Raw genomic sequence first — 27799 nt, 5'->3', positions numbered from 1 at the left:
TTATGTGTAATGCACCGAAACCACAGCTCCCTTTCCACATCCAGGCCCCACAAAACTTTCCATGGTTTAGCCCAGATGCTTCACATGCCCTGGTTCAATCCATTGACAGCACGTCGACCCCAGTATACCACATCGTTCCAATTCACTCTATTCCTTGCACGCCTTTCACCCTCCTGCATGTTCAGGCAATGATTGCACAAAATCTTTTTCACTCCATCTTTCCACCTCCAATTTGGTCTCCCACTTCTCCTTGTTCCCTCCACCTCTGACACATATATCCTCTTGGTCAATCTTTCCTCACTCATTCTCTCCATGTGACCATACCATTTCAAAACACCCTCTTCTGCTCTCTCAACCACACTCTTTTTATCACCACACATCTCTTACCCTTTCATTACTTAATCAAACCACCTCACACCACATATTGTCCTCAAACATCTCATTTCCAACACATCCACCCTCCTTTGCACAACTCTATCTATAGCCCATGCCTCACAACCATATAACATTGTTGGAACCACTATTCCTTCAAACATACCTATTTTTGCTTTCCGAGATAACGTTCTTGCCTTTCACACACTTTTCAGTGCTCTCAAAACTTTTGCCCCCTCCCCCACCCTATGACTCACTTCCGCTTCCATGGTTCCATCCACTGCCAAATCCACTCCCAGATATCTAAAACATTTCACTTCCTCCAGTTTTTCTCCATTCAAACTTACCTCCAAATTGACTTGTCCCTCAACCTTTCTGTCCCTAATAACCTTGCTCTTATTCACATTTACTCTTACCTTTCTTCTTTCACACACTTTACCAAACTCAGTCATCAGCTTCTGTAGTTTCTCACCTGAATCAGCCACCAGCGCTGTATCATCAGCGAACAACAACTGACTCACTTCCCAAGCTCTCTCCTCCACAACAGACTGCATACTTGCCCCTCTCTCCAAAACTCTTGCATTCACCTCCCTCACAACCCCATCCATAAACAAATTAAACAACCATGGAGACATCACGCACCTCTGCCGCAAACCAAAATTCACTGAGAACCAGTCACTTTCCTCTCTTCCTACTCGTACACATGCCTTACATCCTTGATAAAAACTTTTCACTGCTTCTAACAATTTGCCTCCCACACCATATATTCTTAATACCTTCCACAGAGCATCTCTGTCAACTCTATCATATGTTTGCTGCAGATCCATAAATGCTACATACAAATCCATTTGCTTTTCTAAGTATTTCTCACATACATTCTTCAAAGCAAACACCAGATCCACACATCCTCTACCACTTCTGAAACCACACTGCTCTTCCACAGTCTGATGCTCTGTACATGCCTTCATCCTCTCAATCAATACCCTCCCATATAATCTCCCAGGAATACTCAACAAACTTATACCTCTGTAATTAGAGCACTCACCTTTATCCCCTTTGTCTTTGTACAGTGGCACTATGCATGCATTCCACCAATTCTCAGGCACCTCACCATGAGTCATACATACATTAAATATCCTCACCAAAAAGTCAACAACACAGTCACCCCCCATTTTTAATAAATTCCACTACAATACCATCCAAACCCACTGCCATGTCGGCTTTCATCTTCCACAAAGCTTTTACTACCTCTTCTCTGTTTACCAAATCATTCTCCCTAACCTTCTCACTTTGCACACCACCTCGACCAAAACACCCTATATCTGCCACTCTGTCATCAAACACATTCAACAAACCTTCAAAATACTCACTCCACCTCCTTCTCGCATCACCACTACTTGTTACCACCTCCCCATTAACCCCCTTCACCGATGTTCCCATTTGTTCTCTTGTCTTACACACTTTATTTACCTCCTTGTAAAACATCTTCTTATTCTCCCTAAAATTTAATGATACTCTCTCACCCTAACTCTTATTTGCCCTCTTTTTCACCTCTTGTACCTTTGTCTTTACCTCCTGCTTCTTTCTTTTATACATCTCCCAGTCATTTGCATTATTTCCCTGCAACAATTGGCCAAATGCCTCTCTCTCTTTCACTAATAATCTTACTTCTTTATCCCTCCACTCACTACCCTATCTAATCTGCCCACCTCCCACGCTTCTCATGCCTCAAGCATCTTTTGTGCAAATACATCCCATTCCTCCCCCACTCCCCTTACGTCCTATGTTCTCACCTTTTTCCATTCTGTACTCAGTCTCTCCCGGTACTTCCTCACACAAGTCTCCTTCCCAAGCTCACCTACTCTCACCACTTTCTTCACCCCAACATTCTCTCTTCTTTTCTGAAAACCTCTACAAATCTTCACCTTCACCTCCACAAGATAATAATTAGACATCTCTCCAGTTGCACCTCTCAGCACATTAACATCTAAAAGTCTCTCTTCCACGTGCCTATCAATTAACACATAATCCAGTAACGCTCTCTGGCCATCTCTCCTACTTAAATACGTATACTTATGTATATCTCTCTTTTTAAACCAGGTATTCCCAATCACCAGTCCTTTTTCAGTGCATAAATCTACAAGCTCTTCACCATTTCCATTTACAACACTGAACACCCCATGTACACCAATTATTCACTCAACTGCCACATTACTCACCTTTGCATTCAAATCACCCATCACTATAACCTGGTCTTGTTCATCAAAACTACTAACACACTCACTCAGCTGTTCCCAAAACACTTGCCTCTCATGATCTTTCTTCTCATGCCCAGGCGCATATGCACCAATAATCACCCATGTTTCTTCATCCACTTTCAGTTTTACCCATATCAATCTAGAGTTTACTTTCTTACACTCTGTCACATACTCCCACCACTCCTGTTTCAGGAGTAGTGCTACTCCTTCCCTTGCTCTTGTCCTCTCACCAACCCCTGACTTTACTCCCAATACATTCCCAAACCACTCTTCCCCTTTACCCTTGAGCTTCGTTTCACTCAGAGCCAAAACATCTAGGCTCCTTTCCTCAAACATACTACCTATCTCTTCTTTTTTCTCATCTTGGCTACATCCACACACATTTAGACACCCCAATCTGAGCCTTCGAGGAGTATGAGCACTCCCCGCATGACTCCTTCTTCTGTTTCCCCTTTTAGAAAGTTAAAATACAAGGAGGGGAGGGTTTCTAGCCCCCCATTCCCGTCCCCTTTAGTCGCCTTGTAAGACACATGAGGAATGCATGGGAAGTATTCTTTCTCCCCTATCCCCAGGGATAGACATATACATATATGCACATATACATATTCATACTGGCTTTCCTTCATCCATTCCTGGCACTACTCTGCCCTACAGAAAACAGCATTGCTACCCCCTGCTTCAGTGAGGTAGCACCAGGAAAACAGACAAAAAAAGGCCACATTTGTTCACACTGTCTCTTGCTGTCATGTGTAATGCACTGAAACCACATTTCCCTATCCACATCCAGGCCCCACAGACCTTTCCATGGTTTATCCGGGACATTTCACATGCCCTGGTTTAGTCCATTGACAACACGTCAACCCAAGTATACCACATCATTCCAATTCACTCTATTCCTTGCACACCTCTCACCCCCCTGTATGTTTAGGCCCCGATTGCTCAAAATCTTTTTCACTCCATCCTTCCACCTCTAATTTGGTCTCCTGCTTCTCTTTGTTCCCTCCACCTCCACTTCTTTGTCAATCTTTCCTCACTCATTCTCTCCGTATGACCAAACCATTTCAACACACCGTTTTCTACTCTTTCAACCACACTCTTTTCTCTTACCTTTTCATTACTTAATCAAACACAGCACATATTGTCCTCAAACATTTTATTTCCAACACATCCACCCTCCTTCATACAACCCTATCTATAGCCCATGCCTCACAACCATATAACATTGTTGGAACTACTACTATTCCTTCATACATACCCATTTTTGCTCTCCATAATAACGTTCTCTCCTTCCACACATTCTTCACTCCTAGAACCTTCACCCCCTCTCCCACCTTGTGACTCACTTCCATGGTTCCGTTCACTGCTAAGTCCACTCCCAGATATCTAAAACACTTCACTTCCTCCAGTTTTTCTCCATTCAAAGTTTCTCCTAATTAACTTGTTCCTCAACCCTATGAAACCTAAACACACAATTCATACATGCAATAAACTAAACATGTTGGACAATTATGTACTCTATTTTGTTCTGGAAACCCCACACACTTAGTGTAAAAAAATTTGGTTTCCATAATAATTTTTCTTGCGAGGGGCTATTTCATATCTTCAAGTGCTTTATTGGCTCCAGCATGGAATACCACTCTCATATTTGAGGTGGCTCTTCCTCCATGTCTCTATTAAATAACCATTTTGGAAGAAATAGCATTCTGTCTCAACAGTTCTTGAGACCACATCTCTCCAGGTATCCCTTCTGTCTGCCATGTTGTTGTTGCTCTTCACTGTTCTGAAGATTTACACCAGCCATGGCTTTAATGTGCTGCCTGCATGTATCCCTGCCAGCAAGGTATGCATCTAGCTAGTGCTTCCCATAAGTTTTGTGTGAAGACCAGCCACAAGAGGATTGACTCTTATGATACCTCCTTTCCTCAGACAGTGAAGCTTTGGAATTCTCTCACTTTTATTTTTTTTATTATCCTGTTCGTATATCCTTTCTGCCCTAAGGAGTCAGGTCTACAAACACCTGAGAGACTCTTGATTAACTTCATACCCCATTTACTTTTCATCTTCGATGGTTCTGACTAGAACATACTTTGCCTGTGCTATGTTGGTCACTATCAAAAAAGTTATGGATTTATGTTAGAGCCTCTAGTTTCCATAAAAATTACTTTCAAGTCTGTGTATAATGACTTGGTTTGCTGATTCATAAGTCATGTAAAATTGCATTTCCATATGGCAAAAGATATCTTTATAGACCAGAAATGCATATAACATATACATAAACATTACAGTATATATATTTACATATTCCATTAAAGTGTGCATAATTCTCTGCTGAAAATAAATATTTGAGATGGCATTATGCACTACTACATAATAACACATTTTTTTCCTTACTTCAGTGCCCAGTACTTTTATCACCTAGGCCAACAGAAATAAAATTTTCTTGTTTGCAGTAAATCCCAGGTTAATAGAGAAATGCAAAGGATTTGTCAGAACGCAGGTACTTCAAATTCTAACTGCACACATTAGTAGTAATGTAGCAAGTTTGAGGTAACGAATGTAAAGAATCCTATTTTTTTTTTATGATTTTCCATTTCATCCATAAACACTAACAACTTTTTCATAAATTACCCTATCTCACACACCCAGTTTATGTAGTCATTGTAAGCATTGCCTCAGCACCACTGGCAACACCTGTCAGTTCCTTGTTTTCATCTTTTCCTAAATCATCATCTTTTTTGCTCATCAAGGTCAACCTTACTTCTATCACCAAAGTGATATCGCTATCCTTCTCCCAGGGTCGCAATGGTCTGGGCAACATTTATGTGTGGGCAAGTGGTGATGGTGGTGAAGATGATGACTGTAATTGTGATGGTTATGCAGCTTCCATGTGGACTATCTCAATCAACTCTGCCATCAATGATGGTTCCAATGCTCATTATGATGAGTCCTGCTCCTCCACGCTGGCTTCCACTTTCAGCAATGGTGCCAAGGACCCCAGCACTGGTGTGGTGAGTCATCTTGAGTTACTGGTTTCAGTACAATGAGTCAGTAGTTTAGTTACCATTATAATGGAACCAGCAAGGAAATTAGCAACTAATTTCTCCTCCAGGAAAGTGATTTAGTGGCAGGACAGTATATTATCAGATCAAATTACAATACTTTATCAAATGCAACTGTGACTGGAAACTTTCACCTGCCTTTAAGATTGTATATTAATTTTTTTTTTTTTTTTTTTTTATACTTTGTCGCTGTCTCCCGCGTTTGCGAGGTAGCGCGAGGAAACAGACGAAAGAAATGGCCCAACCCCCATACACACGTACATACACACGTCCACACACGCAAATATACATACCTACACAGCTTTCCATGGTTTACCCCAGACGCTTCACATGCCTTGATTCAATCCACTGACAGCACGTCAACCCCTGTATACCACATCGCTCCAATTCACTCTATTCCTTGCCCTCCTTTCACCCTCCTGCATGTTCAGGCCCCGATCACACAAAATCTTTTTCACTCCATCTTTCCACCTCCAATTTGGTCTCCCTCTTCTCCTCGTTCCCTCCACCTCCGACACATATATCCTCTTGGTCAATCTTTCCTCACTCATTCTCTCCATGTGCCCAAACCATTTCAAAACACCCTCTTCTGCTCTCTCAACCACGCTCTTTTTATTTCCACACATCTCTCTTACCCTTACGTTACTTACTCGATCAAACCACCTCACACCACACATTGTCCTCAAACATCTCATTTCCAGCACATCCATCCTCCTGCGCACAACTCTATCCATAGCCCACGCCTCGCAACCATACAACATTGTTGGAACCACTATTCCTTCAAACATACCCATTTTTGCTTTCCGAGATAATGTTCTCGACTTCCACACATTTTTCAAGGCTCCCAAAATTTTCGCCCCCTCCCCCACCCTATGATCCACTTCCGCTTCCATGGTTCCATCCGCTGACAGATCCACTCCCAGATATCTAAAACACTTCACTTCCTCCAGTTTTTCTCCATTCAAACTCACCTCCCAATTGACTTGACCCTCAACCCTACTGTACCTAATAACCTTGCTCTTATTCATTTTTACTCTTAACTTTCTTCTTCCACACACTTTACCAAACTCAGTCACCAGCTTCTGCAGTTTCTCACATGAATCAGCCACCAGCGCTGTATCATCAGCGAACAACAACTGACTCACTTCCCAAGCTCTCTCATCCCCAACAGACTTCATACTTGCCCCTCTTTCCAGGACTCTTGCATTTACCTCCCTAACAACCCCATCCATAAACAAATTAAACAACCATGGAGACATCACACACCCCTGCCGCAAACCTACATTCACTGAGAACCAATCACTTTCCTCTCTTCCTACACGTACACATGCCTTACATCCTCGATAAAAACTTTTCACTGCTTCTAACAACTTGCCTCCCACACCATATATTCTTAATACCTTCCACAGAGCATCTCTATCAACTCTATCATATGCCTTCTCCAGATCCATAAATGCTACATACAAATCCATTTGCTTTTCTAAGTATTTCTCACATACATTCTTCAAAGCAAACACCTGATCCACACATGTGAGAAGGAGATGGAATGAGTATTTTGAAGGTTTGTTGAATGTGTCTGATGACAGAGTGGCAGATATAGGGTGTTTTGGTCGTGGTGGTGTGCAAAGTGAGAGGGTTAGGGAAAATGATTTGGTAAACAGAGAAGAGGTAGTAAAAGCTTTGCGGAAGATGAAAGCCGGCAAGGCAGCAGGTTTGGATGGTATTGCAGTGGAATTTATTAAAAAAGGGGGTGACTGTATTGTTGACTGGTTGGTAAGGTTATTTAATGTATGTATGACTCATGGTGAGGTGCCTGAGGATTGGCGGAATGCGTGCATAGTGCCATTGTACAAAGGCAAAGGGGATAAGAGTGAGTGCTCAAATTACAGAGGTATAAGTTTGTTGAGTATTCCTGGTAAACTATATGGGAGGGTATTGATTGAGAGGGTGAAGGCATGTACAGAGCATCAGATTGGGGAAGAGCAGTGCGGTTTCAGAAGTGTATATTAATATCAAGAGAATTTTAGATAAATGTCAGAATCAGCAAGGAAATGTTTTGTTTTTAATAACTTTAACATTATCAAAGCTAAGCTTGCATCAGCATGCTGTTTGGCTGTTTACACATGACAACCACTTTGCCACTTCTAATATATTAAACACTTATATTGTACAAATCTAGTGCAGTTTTGATAAGGTAGGTCAATTTGGGTTGTGTAATTATGGCTATACAGTAAGCAGCATAGAATGTACATACCATAAAAATAATGCTGGTATGGCACAAAAAGAATTACTGTATACCTGTTTTTGATGAATAACTTTCTGTACAGCTTATAATGATGGATACACTCCATACATATTCAACCTTCAAAGTACCCTTGTTGTAACTGTCATTGGGAGTTATTTTCTACCAGATATATCTTTTGCTATAAATTCTTTTGAGAGGCAGTATCAGGCATTAGAATACTTCAGACTTGGTTGGCAGTTTCTGCAAATATGTTGAATACATGCAGGGAAGCATTTAAGAAAAAGAATCTCCTTAACATCCTCAAGAAATAATTCACTTACTCTAAACTATGGATCTTCCACCCACTCAAAAGCAGATATAACAAAGCTGCATATCATACTAAAATAGAGCACTCAAAATAATCAACGGTTATCTAGCAACCACAAACACTCATCACTTACGTAATGAAACAAAGATCCTACCATTACAATTCCACCTCAATGCTTGGCAATCAATTCTCTGCATTAAACCTGCCTGTGTCTAAACTACTCCATAACTAACCATTAACCTCAAGTGGATATAAAAAGCTTACCCTTGCCTCACACCTCAGCTAACTCTGCTCAGATACCTCACCCAAACAAGTGTAACACAAAAAAATCACATACATACTGAAATAACTTAACAAGCAGTAAACTCCACTCCTCCAGACACATTTGTCAGGAGCCATATTCTCTAGAAGGCACACTTTCCCATCTCTGCTGTAGATATCAGCCATCCCTGCAATGCTACAAACACTTCTTTAACATATCCCAAGACCCTTCATGCAGCTGGTACAATAAAGAGCAATGTCTCCACATAGACACACACATCACTCTATGGCCTATGATCCTCCTGATGGACTTGGCTGGTTTTGCGAGTACTGTGGGAGTTTCATAAAGATAGAAGGGACTCCTGAGTCTGGAAGTAAATGATTTCTTATGCCACTTTTGAAAAATTCAGGATATGTGATTTTTCTTCTAATAAACCATCTTTTCCCACAATTACTCCATTAGAACAGGGTTTGTGCATGAATATGTGATTTTTCATTTGATATTCATTTTTGGAACTGTAGTTTGTTTTTGATAAAGCCTATTACAGTACCAAATAAGCAGTGCTAGATCCTAGAATAACATTACTGTTGTGCTTTGTTGGCATACTGTAATTTTCATTGTAGTGTTAAAAAAAAGTTTTGGCATATTTTACCAGGCTACCACAGATCTGTATGGCAAATGCACCAAGACCCACTCTGGTACCTCTGCTGCTGCACCTGAAGCAGCAGGTGTCTTTGCTCTTGCCCTAGAGGCCAAGTAAGTTCTCCAAATCTTGAAATGTTTCTTTGAAAGGTGAAAAACATGTACTTAACAGGGTACACTATCCACCATAACCTGTGAACTGTGCTTACAAAAGTTATTCTCAAAATGTAGAACTTACATTGAAGCAGAAAATCATGTTCATGTATATATCATTAATAATCCTAATTAGGTTTGCACTTTTCAAGTCATAAAATTGTGGTATTACAGCTTCCAGACTTTCTTAACCGTTTCCGATTCCTTTTCCACTTCATTAAAAGTAGTCAGTACATGGGTGGGATATGCTTTTTCTTTCATTGCAGCTACCTAAGCACAGTACATATATTTCCTAACAGCCCTAACCTGACTTGGCGAGATGTTCAGCATCTGACAGTCCTTACCAGTAAGCGCAACTCATTATATGATGCTAAGCGAAGATTCTCATGGCACATGAATGGAGTTGGGCTGGAGTTTAACCATCTTTTTGGTTTTGGAGTGTTGGATGCTGGTGCAATGGTAGCCTTAGCCAGGGACTGGGTGACTGTACCACCCCGCTACCATTGCCAAGGTGGCATCTTCACCACACCCAAGTAAGTTATTTTGGAACATTCCATGTATTCTTATTTCTTTGTAGAAATTAATGTAACATATAACCCTAGTGGTTTCAGAAGTGGTAGAGGATGTGTGGATCAGGTGTTTGCTTTGAAGAATATTATTTTTTTTTTTATTATACTTTGTCGCTGTCTCCCGCGTTTGCGAGGTAGCGCAAGGAAACAGACGAAAGAAATGGCCCAACCCCCCCCCCCATACACATGTATATACATACGTCCACACACGCAAATATACATACCTACACAGCTTTCCATGGTTTACCCCAGACGCTTCACATGCTCCGATTCAATCCACTGACAGCACGTCAACCCCGGTATACCACATCGCTCCAATTCACTCTATTCCTTGCCCTCCTTTCACCCTCCTGCATGTCCAGGCCCCGATCACACAAAATCCTTTTCAATCCATCCTTCCACCTCCAATTTGGTCTCCCTCTTCTCCTTGTTCCCTCCACCTCCGACACATATATCTTCTTGGTCAATCTCTCCTCACTCATCCTCTCCATGTGCCCAAACCACTTCAAAACACCCTCTTCTGCTCTCTCAACCACGCTCTTTTTATTACCACACATCTCTCTTACCCTTACGTTACTCACTCGATCAAACCACCTCACACCACACATTGTCCTCAAACATCTCATTTCCAGCACATCCATCCTCCTGCGCACAACTCTATCCATAGCCCACGCCTCGCAACCATACAACATTGTTGGAACCACTATTCCTTCAAACATACCCATTTTTGCTTTCCGAGATAATGTTCTTGACTTCCACACATTCTTCAAGGCCCCCAGGATTTTCGCCCCCTCCCCCACCCTATGATCCACTTCCACTTCCATGGTTCCATCCGCTGCCAGATCCACTCCCAGATATCTAAAACACTTCACTTCCTCCAGTTTTTCTCCATTCAAACTCACCTCCTAATTGACTTGACCCTCAACCCTACTGTACCTAATAACCTTGCTCTTATTCACATTTACTCTTAACTTTCTTCTTCCACACACTTTTCCAAACTCAGTCACCAGCTTCTGCAGTTTCTCACATGAATCAGCCACCAGCGCTGTATCATCAGCGAACAACAACTGACTCACTTCCCAGGCTCTCCCATCCCCAACAGACTTCATACTTGCCCCTCTTTCCAAAACTCTTGCATTTACCTCCCTAACAACCCCATCCATAAACAAATTAAACAACCATGGAGACATCACACACCCCTGCCGCAAACCTACATTCACTGAGAACCAATCACTTTCCTCTCTTCCTACACGTACACATGCCTTACATCCTCGATAAAAACTTTTCACTGCTTCTAACAACTTTCCTCCCACACCATATATTCTTAATACCTTCCACAGAGCATCTCTATCAACTCTATCATATGCCTTCTCCAGATCCATAAATGCTACATACAAATCCATTTGCTTTTCTAAGTATTTCTCACATACATTCTTCAAAGCAAACACCTGATCCACACATCCTCTACCACTTCTGAAACCACACTGCTCTTCCCCAATCTGATGCTCTGTACATGCCTTCACCCTCTCAATCAATACCCTCCCATATAATTTACCAGGAATACTCAACAAACTTATACCTCTGTAATTTGAGCACTCACTCTTATCCCCTTTGCCTTTGTACAATGGCACTATGCACGCATTCCGCCAATCCTCAGGCACCTCACCATGAGTCATACATACATTAAATAACCTTACCAACCAGTCAACAATACAGTCACCCCCTTTTTTAATAAATTCCACTGCAATACCATCCAAACCTGCTGCCTTGCCGGCTTTCATCTTCCGCAAAGCTTTCACTACCTCTTCTCTGTTTACCAAATCATTTTCCCTAACCCTCTCACTTTGCACACCACCTCGACCAAAACACCCTATATCTGCCACTCTATCATCAAACACATTCAACAAACCTTCAAAATACTCACTCCATCTCCTTCTCACATCACCACTACTTGTTTTCACCTCCCCATTTGCGCCCTTCACTGAAGTCCCCATTTGCTCCCTTGTCTTACGCACTTTATTTACCTCCTTCCAGAACATCTTTTTATTCTCCCTAAAATTTAATGATACTCTCTCGCCCCAACTCTCATTTGCCCTTTTTTTCACCTCTTGCACCTTTCTCTTGACCTCCTGTCTCTTTCTTTTATACATCTCCCACTCAATTGCATTTTTTCCCTGCAAAAATCGTCCAAATGTGAGAAATACTTAGAAAAGCAAATGGATTTGTATGTAGCATTTATGGATCTGGAGAAGGCATATTGATAAGAGTTGATAGAGATGCTCTGTGGAAGGTATTAAGAATATATGGTGTGGGAGGCAAGTTGTTAGAAGCAGTGAAAAGTTTTTATCGAGGATGTAAGGCATGTGTACGTGTAGGAAGAGAGGAAAGTGATTGGTTCTCAGTGAATGTAGGTTTGCGGCAGGGGTGTGTGATGTCTCCATGGTTGTTTAATTTGTTTATGGATGGGGTTGTTAGGGAGGTGAATGCAAGAGTTTTGGAAAGAGGGGCAAGTATGAAGTCTGTTGGGGATGAGAGAGCTTGGGAAGTGAGTCAGTTGTTGTTCGCTGATGATACAGCGCTGGTGGCTGATTCATTTGAGAAACTGCAGAAGCTGGTGACTGAGTTTGGTAAAGTGTGTGAAAGAAGAAAGTTAAGAGTAAATGTGAATAAGAGCAAGGTTATTAGGTACAGTAGGGTCGAGGGTCAAGTCAATTGGGAGGTAAGTTTGAATGGAGAAAAACTGGAGGAAGTAAAGTGTTTTAGATATCTGGGAGTGGATCTGGCAGTGGATGGAACCATGGAAGCGGAAGTGGATCATAGGGTGGGGGAGGGGGTGAAAATCCTGGGAGCCTTGAAGAATGTGTGGAAGTCGAGAACATTATCTCGGAAAGCAAAAATGGGTATGTTTGAAGGAATAGTGGTTCCAACAATGTTGTATGGTTGCGAGGCGTGGGCTATGGATAGAGTTGTGCGCAGGAGGATGGATGTGCTGGAAATGAGATGTTTGAGGACAATGTGTGGTGTGAGGTGGTTTGATCGAGTAAGTAACGTAAGGGTAAGAGAGATGTGTGGAAATAAAAAGAGCGTGGTTGAGAGAGCAGAAGAGGGTGTTTTGAAATGGTTTGGGCACATGGAGAGAATGAGTGTCGGAGGTGGAGGGAACGAGGAGAAGTGGGAGACCAAATTGGAGGTGGAAAGATGGAGTGAAAAAGATTTTGTGTGATCAGGACTTGAACATGCACGAGGCTGAAAGGAGGGCAAGGAATAGAGTGAGTTGGATCGATGTGGTATACCGGGGTTGACGTGCTGTCAGTGGATTGAATCAGGGCATGTGAAGCGTCTGGGGTAAACCATGGAAAGCTGTGTAGGTATGTATATTTGCGTGTGTGGACGTATGTATATACATGTGTATGGGGGTGGGTTGGGCCATTTCTTTCGTCTGTTTCCTTGCGCTACCTCACAAATGCGGGAGACAGCGACAAAGCAAAAAAAAAAAAAAAAATAAAAAAATAACCCTAGCTAAACACAAAAAACTATTGTATATTTATATGCATTCAATTTGTTCTTTCACCCTGATTCTGATTCTACATCCCTTTACCATATGATATACTGGTGGATTTTTCATTTTCTATATTTGTTTTTAAAGTTCTATATATTTACCTCTGATATTTCAATATAAATGTAATTACCTTTCATGAAAGTACCAACCAAATATTCAAACCACAATGCTCATGCAGTCTCATATCCATCCAGCTGTATTTCATGATAAGAGTGTCCATCTTAAGTGCAACCTTACTTCTAATAGCAAATTTCCGTTATCATCAGATCACCTCCGTCAGTCCGATTTTGCACTGGTAGTTTATTTTTCACTAAAACCTTCTCACCAAGTCATTCATGCTTACATTAAATGAACATACAGCAAGATATAACCTTACTCAAATTTCATGCATATGGTGAACATCCACTATTAAATCTAATGCAATTTCTGATCCTTTATGGATACCCTTCACTATTTCATGAGTCATTCTTCCATTCTGTACATTCTTCACATTTTTGCATTTTTCTTCTATTGATTCTGTTATAATGAGACAGTCTTCTCAGCCTCTACATCAAAACTTTTCTGAAACTGTGATTTCACTTAATCACGTCCTTCTACAGATTCTTGTTCATCCATTTGTGATTTCAATATTTAGTACATTATTTGTAGGGCCACACACCCTCCTTACTTAAATCTTAAAAAGTGTGCCTTGAGTTGCTATATTCAGTATATCAGATGTTGGTGTTACTGGACTTTGACAGCATGTGGTTACACAGCTAGTGAAAATTCCTTTCATTGAGGGTGAATCATTGTTAAATGAGAGTAATATTATCCCTGAGAAAATTCTCACTCCAAAGTAGTTCATTATTTCTCTGGTACTGATTGTAATGCAGTCTTGAAGCTGCTAGGGCCCTGTAGAAGCAGTCCTGGGGTTATATATCTAATCAGATCATAAAAATCTTACATTCACCAAATCTATTGAGTCCTTTGCTATTCCTACATGTATTATGTTACAGTGTTTGTGTACCGCTTTTTTCCAAAACTTTTTTCATTCTAAGAGCTTTAACATATCAACTCCCATCAAGGGGTAGCCACAGCAAAAGAGTATCCACTTATTCCTGTTCTTACATGCCTTCCTCCCATACACCCTTCGATACAGTCTTCCTCTGTTTCTTTCCTTCTAGTATTCCTCCACCCAATTTGCCCCTGTCACAAGTGGTCTTCCACTTACACCAACCCCTATAACTGTACTATCATACACTCTCCTTGTAAACTCCCAGTCTTGAATTCTTTCCACATGCCCAAACCATCTCAAAGTATTATGTCTCACACATTCTCCCACTCCAGAATTCATTCCCTTTGCATTCCTTGCCACCCTTTAATTTTTTTCTTCATTCCATCTAGTCACACCACATGCTCTACTCAAATAGCTCATTTCCACAACCTGAATTCTTGCCCTCTGTGCATCATTCCACATCCATGTTTTGGCTGCATAGGTTAGGTTTGTCTCAATTCTCTCATCACCTCCATACTTTCATATCTACCCCTCATTATTCTTTTAAGGAACCTTGTGACTACTCTACCCTGTACTGCTCTCTCCCTTATCTCTCCTTCTATATTGCCACATTCACCCAAGACAGCTCCCAGATACTTAAATTCCCTCCCTTCTTCCTGTCTTTTTTCCCCCCATATCCACAGCATAATTTAGTACACTTTCTTCTCTCACTCTGTATGAATTTACAAAATTTATACATTTACTCTGTTTCCTTTCAAACATCATTACTTTACTTTTACTAGCATTTACCTTCAATCTCCTCCACTTACAACCTTTTGCAACTCCTCTTCACTCTCTGCAAACAACACAGTATCATCCACAAACTAGCCACCATATCTCACCGCCACACTTCATCTCTACACCATTTCTCCCTTGTTTTGCTTTCATCTCTCATCACTTCATCCATATATAAGATGAAAGCCAGCAAGGCAGCAGGTTTGGATGGTATTGCAGTGGAATTTATTAAAAAAAGGGGGTGACTGTATTGTTGACTGGTTGGTAAGGTTCTTTAATGTATGTATGACTCATGGTGAGGTGCCTGAGGATTGGCAGAATGCTTGCATAGTGCCATTGTACAAAGGCAAAAGGGATAAGAGTGAGTGCTCAAATTACAGAGGTATAAGTTTGTTGAGTATTCTTGAGAAATTATATGGGAGGGCATTGATTGAGAGGGTGAAGGCATGTACAGAGCATCAGATTGGGGAAGAGCAGTGTGGTTTCAGAAGTGGTAGAGGATGTGTGGATCCGGTGTTTGCTATGAAGAATGTATGTGAGAAATACTTAGAAAAGCAAGTGGATTTGTATGTAGCATTTATGGATCTGGAGAAGGCATATGATAGAGTTGATAGAGATGCATATATGGTGTGGGAGGCAAGTTTTTATTTAGGATGTAAGGCATGTGTACGTGTAGGAAGAGAGGAAAGTGATTGGTTCTCAGTGAATGTAGGTTTGTGGCAGGGGTGTATGATGTCTCCATGGTTGTTTAATTTGTTTATGGATGGGGTGGTTAGGGAGGTGAATGCAAGAGTTTTGGAAAGAGGGGCAAGTATGCAGTCTGTTGTGGATGAGAGAGCTTGGGAAGTGAGTCAGTTGTTGTTCGCTGATGATACAGTGCTGGTGGCTGATTCATGTGAGAAACTGCAGAAGCTGGTGACTGAGTTTGGTAAAGTGTGTGAAAGAAGAAAGCTGAGAGTAAATGTGAATAAGAGCAAGGTTATTAGTTAGGTACAGTAGGGTTGAGGGACAAGTCAATTGGGAGGTAAGTTTGAATGTAGAAAAACTGGAGGAAGTAAAGTGTTTTTGATATCTGGGAGTGGATCTGGCAGCGGATGGAACCATGGAAGCAGAAGTGAATCATAGGGTGGGGGAGGGGGCGAAAATTCTGGGAGCCTTAGAGAATGTTTGGAAGTCGAGAACATTATCTCGGAAAGCAAAAATGGGTATGTTTGAAGGAATAGTGGTTCCAACAATGTTGTATGGCTGCGTGGCGTGGGCTATGGATAGAGTTGTGCGTAGGAGGGTGGATGTGCTGGAAATGAGATGTTTGAGGACAGTATGTGGTTTGATCAAGTAAGTAATGTAAGGGTAAGAGAGATGTGTGGAAATAAAAAGAGTGTGGTTGAGAGAGCAGAAGAGGGTGTTTTGAAATGGTTTGGTCACATGGAGAGAATGAGTGAGGAAAGATTGACCAAGAGGATATATGTGTCAGAGGTGGAGGGAACGAGGAGAAGTGGGAGACCAAATTGGAGGTGGAAAGATGGAGTGAAAAAGATTTTGAGTGATCAGGGCCTGAGCATGCAGGAGGGTGAAAGGCGTGCAAGGTTACTGTGACTAATGTGTGTGACTAGAAAGTGTATATACATCACATGTATGTACATGCTCTAGTATGCAGCAAAAAAATTCCTGATAGCAAGACAAACAGTACATAATGGCTTTCCTGCATGATGTATTTTTCAGAAAAATATGTTATTGGGTGCAAGGGTATGCACTGCATTATTATTATTCTTTCTTCATATACTTTATATCTCTCAAAGTTCCACCCAAATGAACATGTCTTTTCTCTTTTACAGCTGCTCTTAAAGTTTGCAGCTTAAGTTCCTTTTATCCATTCTCTTCAATGTTTTTCCCACCTATTGGGTTTTTACTTTGCAAATTCTTATTTCTTTTTAGCTATATTTTCATTTGCTCATCACCATCCAGATGCAGAACTATCTTTTGAGTCTATGTACATATATTCTGATAAATCCTTTGATATATGAAATTTGGCATGCATATTGGTGTGGAATACACATGAAGCTTATTGCTTGTGTCTAGAAAATCTGTCATGCCAAAGAGAATGAGTGGAGTTGATCTTCTCGCCCCTTGAGTGCAAATTTCTTGCATTATTTTCAAAATGGAAATTGTTTGATTTCATGATAAACTTATTAAGCTGCAATCATAATCCTTAAAGAACTTATATAATATAGTTTCTATGAAGTTTCATCCACTTTTAGAAATGGATCTAGTTTAGATCTGGTTTAAAGCATCTTCCAGGATTGTCATTTCCAGACAGTCTTTTTTTTATGGTGTCCATCTTTTAAAGGATGCTTTTCCTACTTATTGTCTTTCAGATTCTTTTCTAATCCAATCTACTGTCTTATATATCATAAACCAGCAGTCCCCTCCATTTTCAACACTATAAAAGATGATTTCTCTGACTGTACCTTTCCCTGACAGAATCATTACAGTCAACCAGTCTGTGGTGTTGGAGATAGAGACAGATGCCTGCGCAGGTTCAGATACAGAAGTTAATTACCTTGAACATGTCCAGGCAGTCATCACCCTTAATTCAACCAGGAGAGGTGACACGGAACTCTTCCTTATCTCTCCCATGGGTACAAAGTGAGTTTGTGATTCATCTGGTAATGCTCTTTAAATCCCTGCCTATTCCATGTTGTTTTACAAGTTTTACACAGTCTTTGTGCATTGACATTTTACTCCAGTTTCAGTTATACTGTATATATTGAACAAGATTACCTATACTCCATTTTCTTTCAGGCGGAAAGAGCAAGCAAAAGTGTTTGAGTAACTGTCATAACTCTATTTCATTATTACATCTATATATTATGGTTAGAAGTTCATGACTGCTGATTTTAATGAGAGAGTACATAACTTCTCATTATATCGGTTGCAATTTAGAATACTTTACTCATGTATCCTCATGGTTATGGCCAAACTTCTCCAACCAGTAGGCTCCAAATATATACACGATGCAAAAACTTTATTTCTAAGCACAGCATATCATCCCTCAAGTCTCTCATTATCATTAAATCCTCAAATTAAGGAAGTATTTTGGGTATAGATTACTAATTAACCCAAGATATTGATATCCATAGATACCACAGCTGTTCTCTCATTTTTTAGATATATACTTATGTTTGCTTGTATTGTGAACTGAAGCTCATCTTGATAAGGTTTTGTATTTCACATTTTCTTTACCTGGCAGAGTTTTGTCCTATGAGTATCAGAGGGAATACTTGTTTATAGGGGGGTCACAACACCATTTTACCCAAAAAAAGTGTTCAGAAGGGTTTTATCCTCCTTGATAATCACATTATCCATGAATCCCATTCAAGAAGAGTACAGCAACTCACTGTAGCCTATGATATCATTGACAGTGTCTACATGTACCTCTCAGCTACCAACCCTCATTTTTTACTACCCAATAGTCTGCATTAGGCCTTTTACTGTAAAGGTTTGAGGAAAGCTTTTCCAAAAAATTAAATGAATAGGTGCTCACAAGCTCTGCTTCCTGTAAGAAAATTTTTTTTGCATGTTTTAAAACCTCTATTTCTTGCCTCTAATCAGATTGTTATGAGAATCAGAGTGCATACCCACATAGAGGAGGTGGGACCTGATGAAAAAAATCAAGAAAAAGCCTTGAAAATGAACGTTACCTCTAAGTGCTGTTCCTGTTATCTGTCTGCTTGTGTCCCTTCCTGGTGGCAGCTTCCCATGGATTCTGTGTTGTGTTCAGACCAGCCACACAGGGAGTGACTGTTATTATACTTTCTTTTTCCCTCAAGCAGTGAAGCTGTAGAATTCTTTCCCTACATACATTGGTTTTCCTCCCTTCTCACAGTCTTTCCACCTTTAAAAGTCAGGTCTACAAACATTTAAGGTATTCAGTTTTATTCTTTTTCTTGTATACATTTTTCTTTCATCCAAGATGGCCATGACTGGGACACATTTCTGTATGCACAATGTTGATTACATAATTACAGAAAACTGGCCTTCACTCAGCATCACCCTTTGCTAAATTCAGCATAGCTAGAGACACTAAAAGGAGATCAACCAGATATACCAGCTTAGAAGTTTGCATAATCTCATCCAATGAAAAATTCCTTAAAAAAGCCAAAAGTAAAGCAAACCTATCAACACCATGGGCTCTATTAGTCATCCCAAGGATAAAAGGAGTGCCATCTTGATCCAACACGAAAAGCTCTTTGCTAACGAAGGCATAAAAGTCTGAGCAAATGAAATTTCTTTGTAATTTACCATGAGACTGTTGGATAAGTGTCTTGACTGAACATAAAAGATATGTTTTAAAGGTGATCTTTTTCATGAATGTTTTATAACAGGTTTGTACCTAAATTTCATTAACTCATTAGTACCAGGGAACTTTAGGTTTGAATTATTCTTTCTCCATAAAAGGTGGTCTTCAAACTTTTGTTTCTGTGTTAGCCATAACATTAATTTCTAACTCCTCATCTAACAGAGTAAAGTACAGAAAGAAACAGTATTGAGAGTATGTTGTGGAACCATACTACCCATAAAACCAACAAACCACAACAGGTCAAGGACAATTGAAAGCACCAATCTAGGGTGAGATGGAGAAGCTAAAGGTTTCCTTGAAGAGTATCTCCACATTCTACTCCAAAGGTGTAAAATAAGCAAAGAATGACATTGTTCATTGGCATAACCAATCACCTCTGCCATTTTTCATCTTACCTCCCATGTTGCTGGTACAACTTTCCCACTCGACAATAACAACATTCTTCTGAGCTAATATCATCCCAAGTCAGCAATTTCTATACTGCCAAGGGAATGTGTGTCAAGCACTTTCTTTGTTATGTTACAGATAAGAGACAGAGAGGACTGACTTTTTAAATAAGTACAACTAATATAGTATAAAAATTTTCCAAAAATATAATCACACCAGCTGCCACATAAGGGCTCCTTGTGGATTTGCATTTCTCTTAATTTTCTGACATGGGAGAAATATAGGCTATAATTTTGCATATCTATAGCAAGTTTAAGTGCAAATATCCACTCTTCACTGAAATTGACAAACTCGTATACTGGTATTTGTGACTAACCTAATCGATACATCTCTTACAGTACTCTTCACATAAAATTCTTTGTCTTCACTCCTTAACTATTTTTTCATATCATGAACTTATCTTCCATATATAGATATGATATCTATTTTCATTGTATTTCTAATGTTGCCTAACTTAATATATAATCTTTGCAGATCAATGATCCTAAGTAAGCGCCCCAATGATGATGACAGCCGAGATGGTTTCACAAAGTGGCCATTCATGACCACTCACACCTGGGCTGAAAACCCTAGAGGCACTTGGCAGTTGGAAGTAAGTAATCACAGTACAATGAGATGGAGCAATGAGCCTTAGCACTTTCATTTGTAAGCTTAGAAACCAAAGGGTGCTTTTATGTTGTATGAAAATGTGTCGCTGGTGGAGGCTTTGCTTGTGATGATTGTGCAAATATTGATGGACTGTATTGATGGCAATGTGCTCACAAAGAATGGACATTAAAGTTTAAGAGATGGAAGCACTGGGGTATTATTGAAGATGGAATGGGATGTTTAAGGTTTAGGAAAGTGTGCTGGGCTACATGATTCTACACTTGAAGTGTATAGGGGCGTTAAGAGTTTCTAGAAAAGTAATGACATACTAAGGGTGAAGAGATGGGGTGGGGTCAACCATTGTTTCAAAACAGACTTTTATTCTGTACTGAATGTCATTACCACTCCATAAGAAGGAAAATGAAGGTAGAAGTATCACGTGACAAGTGGTATAGTTGTTAGCATTCCTGACCGTGACACAGGTTCGAATCTTAGTTTTGGCAGTCGTTTCAGAGTCAACCCAGCTAATCATCCACCCCTAGGAGTTGGTTGATAAAATGACTACATGGCTTAGCCTGGAGAATATATATATATATATATATATATATATATATATATATATATATATATATATAAAAGAAAGAGACAGGAGGTCAAGAGAAAGGTGCAAGAGGTGAAAAAAAGGGCAAATGAGAGTTGGGGTGAGAGAGTATCAGTAAATTTTAGGGAGAATAAAAAGATGTTCTGGAAGGAGGTAAATAGGGTGCGTAAGACAAGGGAGCAAATGGGAACTTCAGTGAAGGGCGTAAATGGGGAGGTGATAACAAGTAGTGGTGATGTGAGAAGGAGATGGAATGAGTATTTTGAAGGTTTGTTGAATGTGTCTGATGACAGAGTGGCAGATATAGGGTGTTTTGGTCGAGGTGGTGTGCAAAGTGAGAGGGTTAGGGAAAATGATTTGGTAAACAGAGAAGAGGTAGTAAAAGCTTTGCGGAAGATGAAAGCCGGCAAGGCAGCAGGTTTGGATGGTATTGCAGTGGAATTTATTAAAAAAGGGGGTGACTGTATTGTTGACTGGTTGGTAAGGTTATTTAATGTATGTATGACTCATGGTGAGGTGCCTGAGGATTGGCGGAATGCGTGCATAGTGCCATTGTACAAAGGCAAAGGGGATAAGAGTGAGTGCTCAAATTACAGAGGTATAAGTTTGTTGAGTATTCCTGGTAAATTATATGGGAGGGTATTGATTGAGAGGGTGAAGGCATGTACAGAGCATCAGATTGGGGAAGAGCAGTGTGGTTTCAGAAGTGGTAGAGGATGTGTGGATCAGGTGTTTGCTTTGAAGAATGTATGTGAGAAATACTTAGAAAAGCAAATGGATTTGTATGTAGCATTTATGGATCTGGAGAAGGCATATGATAGAGTTGATAGAGATGCTCTGTGGAAGGTATTAAGAATATATGGTGTGGGAGGCAAGTTGTTAGAAGCAGTGAAAAGTTTTTATCGAGGATGTAAGGCATGTGTACGTGTAGGAAGAGAGGAAAGTGATTGGTTCTCAGTGAATGTAGGTTTGCGGCAGGGGTGTGTGATGTCTCCATGGTTGTTTAATTTGTTTATGGATGGGGTTGTTAGGGAGGTAAATGCAAGAGTCTTGGAAAGAGGGGCAAGTATGAAGTCTGTTGGGGATGAGAGAGCTTGGGCAGTGAGTCAGTTGTTGTTCGCTGATGATACAGCGCTGGTGGCGGATTCATGTGAGAAACTGCAGAAGCTGGTGACGGAGTTTGGTAAAGTGTGTGGAAGAAGAAAGTTAAGAGTAAATGTGAATAAGAGCAAGGTTATTAGGTACAGTAGGGTTGAGGGTCAAGTCAATTGGGAGGTGAGTTTGAATGGAGAAAAACTGGAGGAAGTGAAGTGTTTTAGATATCTGGGAGTGGATCTGTCAGCGGATGGAACCATGGAAGCGGAAGTGGATCATAGGGTGGGGGAGGGGGCGAAAATTTTGGGAGCCTTGAAAAATGTGTGGAAGTCGAGAACATTATCCCGGAAAGCAAAAATGGGTATGTTTGAAGGAATAGTGGTTCCAACAATGTTGTATGGTTGCGAGGCGTGGGCTATGGATAGAGTTGTGCGCAGGAGGATGGATGTGCTGGAAATGAGATGTTTGAGGACAATGTGTGGTGTGAGGTGGTTTGATCGAGTAAGTAACGTAAGGGTAAGAGAGATGTGTGGAAATAAAAAGAGCGTGGTTGAGAGAGCAGAAGAGGGTGTTTTGAAATGGTTTGGGCACATGGAGAGAATGAGTGAGGAAAGATTGACCAAGAGGATATATGTGTCGGAGGTGGAGGGAACGAGGAGAAGAGGGAGACCAAATTGGAGGTGGAAAGATGGAGTGAAAAGGATTTTGTGTGATCGGGGCCTGAACATGCAGGAGGGTGAAAGGAGGGCAAGGAATAGAGTGAATTGGAGCGATGTGGTATACAGGGGTTGACGTGCTGTCAGTGGATTGAATCAAGGCATGTGAAGCGTCCGGGGTAAACCATGGAAAGCTGTGTAGGTATGTATATTTGCGTGTGTGGACGTGTGTATGTACATGTGTATGGGGGGGGTTAGGCCATTTCTTTCGTCTGTTTCCTTGCGCTACCTCGCAAACGCGGGAGACAGCGACGAGGTATAAAAAAAAAAATATATATATATATATATATATATATATATATATATATATATATATATATATATTCTTTTTCTTTCAAACTATTCGCCATTTCCCGCATTAGCAAGGTAGCGTTAAGAACAGAGGACTGGGCCTCTGAGGGAATATCCTCACCTGGCCCCCTTCTCTGTTCCTTCTTTTGGAAAATTAAAAAAAAACAAGAGGGGAGGATTTCCAGCCCCCCGCTCCCTCCCCTTTTAGTTGCCTTCTACGACACGCAGGGAATACGTGGGAAGTATTCTTTCTCCCCTATCCCCAGGGATAATATATATATATATATATTTTTTTTTTTCTTTGTCGCTGTCTCCCGCGTTTGCGAGGTAGCGCAAGGAAACAGACGAAAGAAATGGCCCAACCCACCCCCATACACATGCCTTGATTCAATCCACTGACAGCACGTCAACCCCGGTATACCACATCGCTCCAATTCACTCTATTCTTCGCCCTCCTTTCACCCTCCTGCATGTTCAGGCCCCGATCACACAAAATCCTTTTCACTCCATCTTTCCACCTCCAATTTGGTCTCCCTCTTCTCCTCGTTCCCTCCACCTCCGACACATATATCCTCTTGGTCAATCTTTCCTCACTCATTCTCTCCATGTGCCCAAACCATTTCAAAACACCCTCTTCTGCTCCAGCACATCCATCCTCCTGCGCACAACTCTATCCATAGTCCACGCCTCGCAACCATACAACATTGTTGGAACCACTATTCCTTCAAACATACCCATTTTTGCTTTCCGAGATAATGTTCTCGACTTCCACACATTCTTCAAGGCTCCCAGAATTTTCGCCCCCTCCCCCACCCTATGATCCACTTCCGCTTCCATGGTTCCATCCGCTGCCAGATCCACTCCCAGATATCTAAAACACTTCACTTCCTCCAGTTTTTCTCCATTCAAACTCACCTCCCAATTGAATTGACCCTCAACCCTACTGTACCTAATAACCTTGCTCTTATTCACATTTACTCTTAACTTTCTTCTTTCACACACTTTACCAAACTCAGTCACCAGCTTCTGCAGTTTCTCACATGAATCAGCCACCAGCGCTGTATCATCAGCGAACAACAACTGACTCACTTCCCAAGCTCTCTCATCCACAACAGACTTCATACTTGCCCCTCTTTCCAAAACTCTTACATTCACCTCCCTAACAACCCCATCCATAAACAAATTAAACAACCATGGAGACATCACACACCCCTGCCGCAAACCTACATTCACTGAGAACCAATCACTTTCCTCTCTTCCTACACGTACACATGCCTTACATCCTCGATAAAAACTTTTCACTGCTTCTAACAACTTGCCTCCCACACCATATATTCTTAATACCTTCCACAGAGCATCTCTATCAACTCCATCATATGCCTTCTCCAGATCCATAAATGCTACATACAAATCCATTTGCTTTTCTAAGTATTTCTCACATACATTCTTCAAAGCAAACACCTGATCCACACATCCTCTCCCACTTCTGAAACCACACTGCTCTTCCCCAATCTGATGCTCTGTGCATGCCTTCACCCTCTCAATCAATACCCTCCCATATAATTTACCAGGAATACTCAACAAACTTATACCTCTGTAATTTGAGCACTCACTCTTATCCCCTTTGCCTTTGTACAATGGCACTATGCACGCATTCCGCCAATCCTCAGGCACCTCACCATGAGTCATACATACATTAAATAACCTTACCAACCAGTCAACAATACAGTCACCCCCTTTTTTAATAAATTCCACTGCAATACCATCCATATATATATATATATATTTTTATTCTTATTATACTTTGTCGCTGTCTCCCACATTAGCGAGGTAGCGCAAAGAAACAGACGAAAGAATGGCCCAACCCACCCACATACACATATATATATACATACCCATCCACACACAGCACATACATACCTATACATCTCAACGTATACATATACATATACATATACACACACATACATATATACACATGTACATAATTCATACTGTCTGCCCTTATTCATTCCCGTCGCCACTCCGCCACACATGAAATGACAACCCACTACCCCTGCATGTGCGCAAGGTAGGGCTGGGAAAAGACAACAAAGGCCACATTCGTTCACACTCAGTCTCTAGCTGTCATGTATACTGCACCGAAACCACAGCTCCCTTTCCACATCCAGCCCCCACACAACTTTCCATGGTTTACCCCAGACGCCTCACATGCCCTGGTTCAATCCAATGACAGCACGTCGACCCTGATATACCACATCGTTCCAATTCACTCTATTCCTTGCACGCCTTTCACCCTCGTGCATGTTCAGGCCCCGATCATTTAAAATCTCCTTCACTCCATCTTTCCATCTCCAATTTGGTCTCCCACTTCTCCTCATTCCCTCCACCTCTGACATATATCCTCTTGGTCAACCTTTCCTCACTCATTCTCTCCATGTGACCAAACCACTTCAAACCACCCTCTTATGCTCTCTCAACCACACTCTTTTTATTACCACACATCCCTCTTACTCTTTCATTACTTACTCGATCAAACCACCTCACACCACATACTGTCCTCAAACATCTCATTTCCAGCACATCCACCCTCCTCCACACAACTCTATCTATAGCTATTATATATATTCATCTATTCATTTATTATACTTTGTCACTGTTTCCCATGTTAGCGAGGAAGAGCAAGGACACAGACGAAAGAATGGCCCAACCCACCCACATACACGTATATACATACATGTTCACACATGCACATATACATACCTTTACATTTTAACGTATACATATATAAACATACACAGACATATACATATATACACATGTACATAATTCAAACTTGCTGCCTTTATTCATTCCCATCGCCACCCTGCCACACTTGAAATGACAACCCCTTCCACCCCGCATGTGCGCGAGGTAGCGCTAGGAAAAGACAACTATTATGCATAGTGCACCAAAACCACAGCTCCCTTTCCACATCCAGGCCCCACAAAACTTTCCATGGTTTACCCTAGATGCTTCACATGCCCTGGTTCAATCCACTGACAGCACGTCGACCCCAGTATGCCACACACACACATATACATCTATTTATTTTATCTATTTATTTTGCTTTGTTGCTGTCTCCCGCGTTAGTGACATAGCGCAAGGAAACAGATGAAAGAACAAGTCAACCCACCCACACACACATGTACACACACACACACACACACACATATATATATCTTTCTTTCTTTCATACTATTCGCCATTTCCCGCATTAGCGAGGTAGCGTTAAGAACAGAGGACTGGGCCTTTGAGGGAATATCCTCACCTGGCCCCCCTTCTCTGTTCCTTCTTTTGGAAAATTGAAAAAAAAACGAGAGGGGAGGATTTCCAGCCACCCGCTCCCTCCCCTTTTAGTCGCCTTCTATGACACGCAGGGAATACGTGGGAAGTATTTTTTTTTTTTTTTTGCTGTCTCCCGCGTTTGCGAGGTAGCGCAAGGAAACAGACGAAAGAAATGGCCCAACCCATCCCCATACACATGTATATACATATGTCCACACATGCAAATATACATACCTACACAGCTTTCCATGGTTTACCCCAGACGCTTCACATGCCCTGATTCAATCCACTGACAGCATGTCAACCCCGGTATACCACATCGATCCAATTCACTCTATTCCTTGCCCTCCTTTCACCCTCGTGCATGTTCAGGCCCCGATCACACAAAATCTTTTTCACTCCATCTTTCCACCTCCACATCCACACATGCAAATATACATACTTATACATCTCAATGTACACATATATATACACACACAGACATATACATGTATACACATGTACATAATTCATAGTCTGCCATTATTTATTCCCATCGCCACCCCGCTACACATGGAATAACAACCCCCTCCCCCCTCATGTGTGCGAGGTAGCGCTAGGAAAAGACAACAAAGGCCCCATTCGTTCACACTCAGTCTCTAGCTGTCATGTAATAATGCACTGAAACCACAGCTCCCTTTCCACATCCAGGCCCCACAGAACTTTCCATGGTTTACCCCAGACACTTCACATGCCCTGGTTCAATCCATTGACAGCACATCGACCCCGGTATACCACATCGTTCCAATTCACTCTATTCCTTGTACGCCTTTCACCCTCGTGCATGTTCAGGCCCCGATCACTCAAAATCTTTTTCACTCCATCTTTCCACCTCCAATTTGGTCTCCCACTTCTCCTCGATCCCTCCACCTCCAACACATATATCCTCTTGGTCAATCTTTCCTCACTCATTCTCTCCGTGTGACCAAACCATTTCAAAACGCCCTCTTCTGCTCTCTCAATCACACTTTTTATTTCCACACATCTCTCTTACCCTTACATTACTTACTCGATCAAACCACCTCGCCCCACATATTGTCCTTAAACATCTCATTTCCAGCACATCCACCCTCCTGCGCACAACTCTATCTATAGCCCATGCCTCGCAACCATACAACATTGTTGGAACCACTATTCCTTC

At 41.2% G+C, this 27799-nt stretch overlaps 1 protein-coding gene across 1 annotated transcript in view; it reads left to right on the top strand.

Annotated features, from left to right (window-relative positions):
- Positions 1-27799, top strand: part of amon (prohormone processing protease amontillado) — a 351024-nt gene that overhangs the window by 316723 nt on the left and 6502 nt on the right. The window contains exons 9-13 of the mRNA XM_071683796.1: positions 5426-5638; positions 9159-9259; positions 9598-9831; positions 17676-17840; positions 20476-20593. Of these exons, the coding sequence (XP_071539897.1) occupies positions 5426-5638; positions 9159-9259; positions 9598-9831; positions 17676-17840; positions 20476-20593 (831 nt within the window). The remainder of the gene's footprint in view (positions 1-5425; positions 5639-9158; positions 9260-9597; positions 9832-17675; positions 17841-20475; positions 20594-27799) is intronic.

This window comes from Panulirus ornatus, chromosome 37, assembly GCF_036320965.1.
Source record: "Panulirus ornatus isolate Po-2019 chromosome 37, ASM3632096v1, whole genome shotgun sequence".
NCBI lineage: Eukaryota > Metazoa > Arthropoda > Malacostraca > Decapoda > Palinuridae > Panulirus > Panulirus ornatus.
Note: the sequence above shows the minus strand (reverse complement) of the source record. Positions and strands in the feature narration are given on the sequence as shown.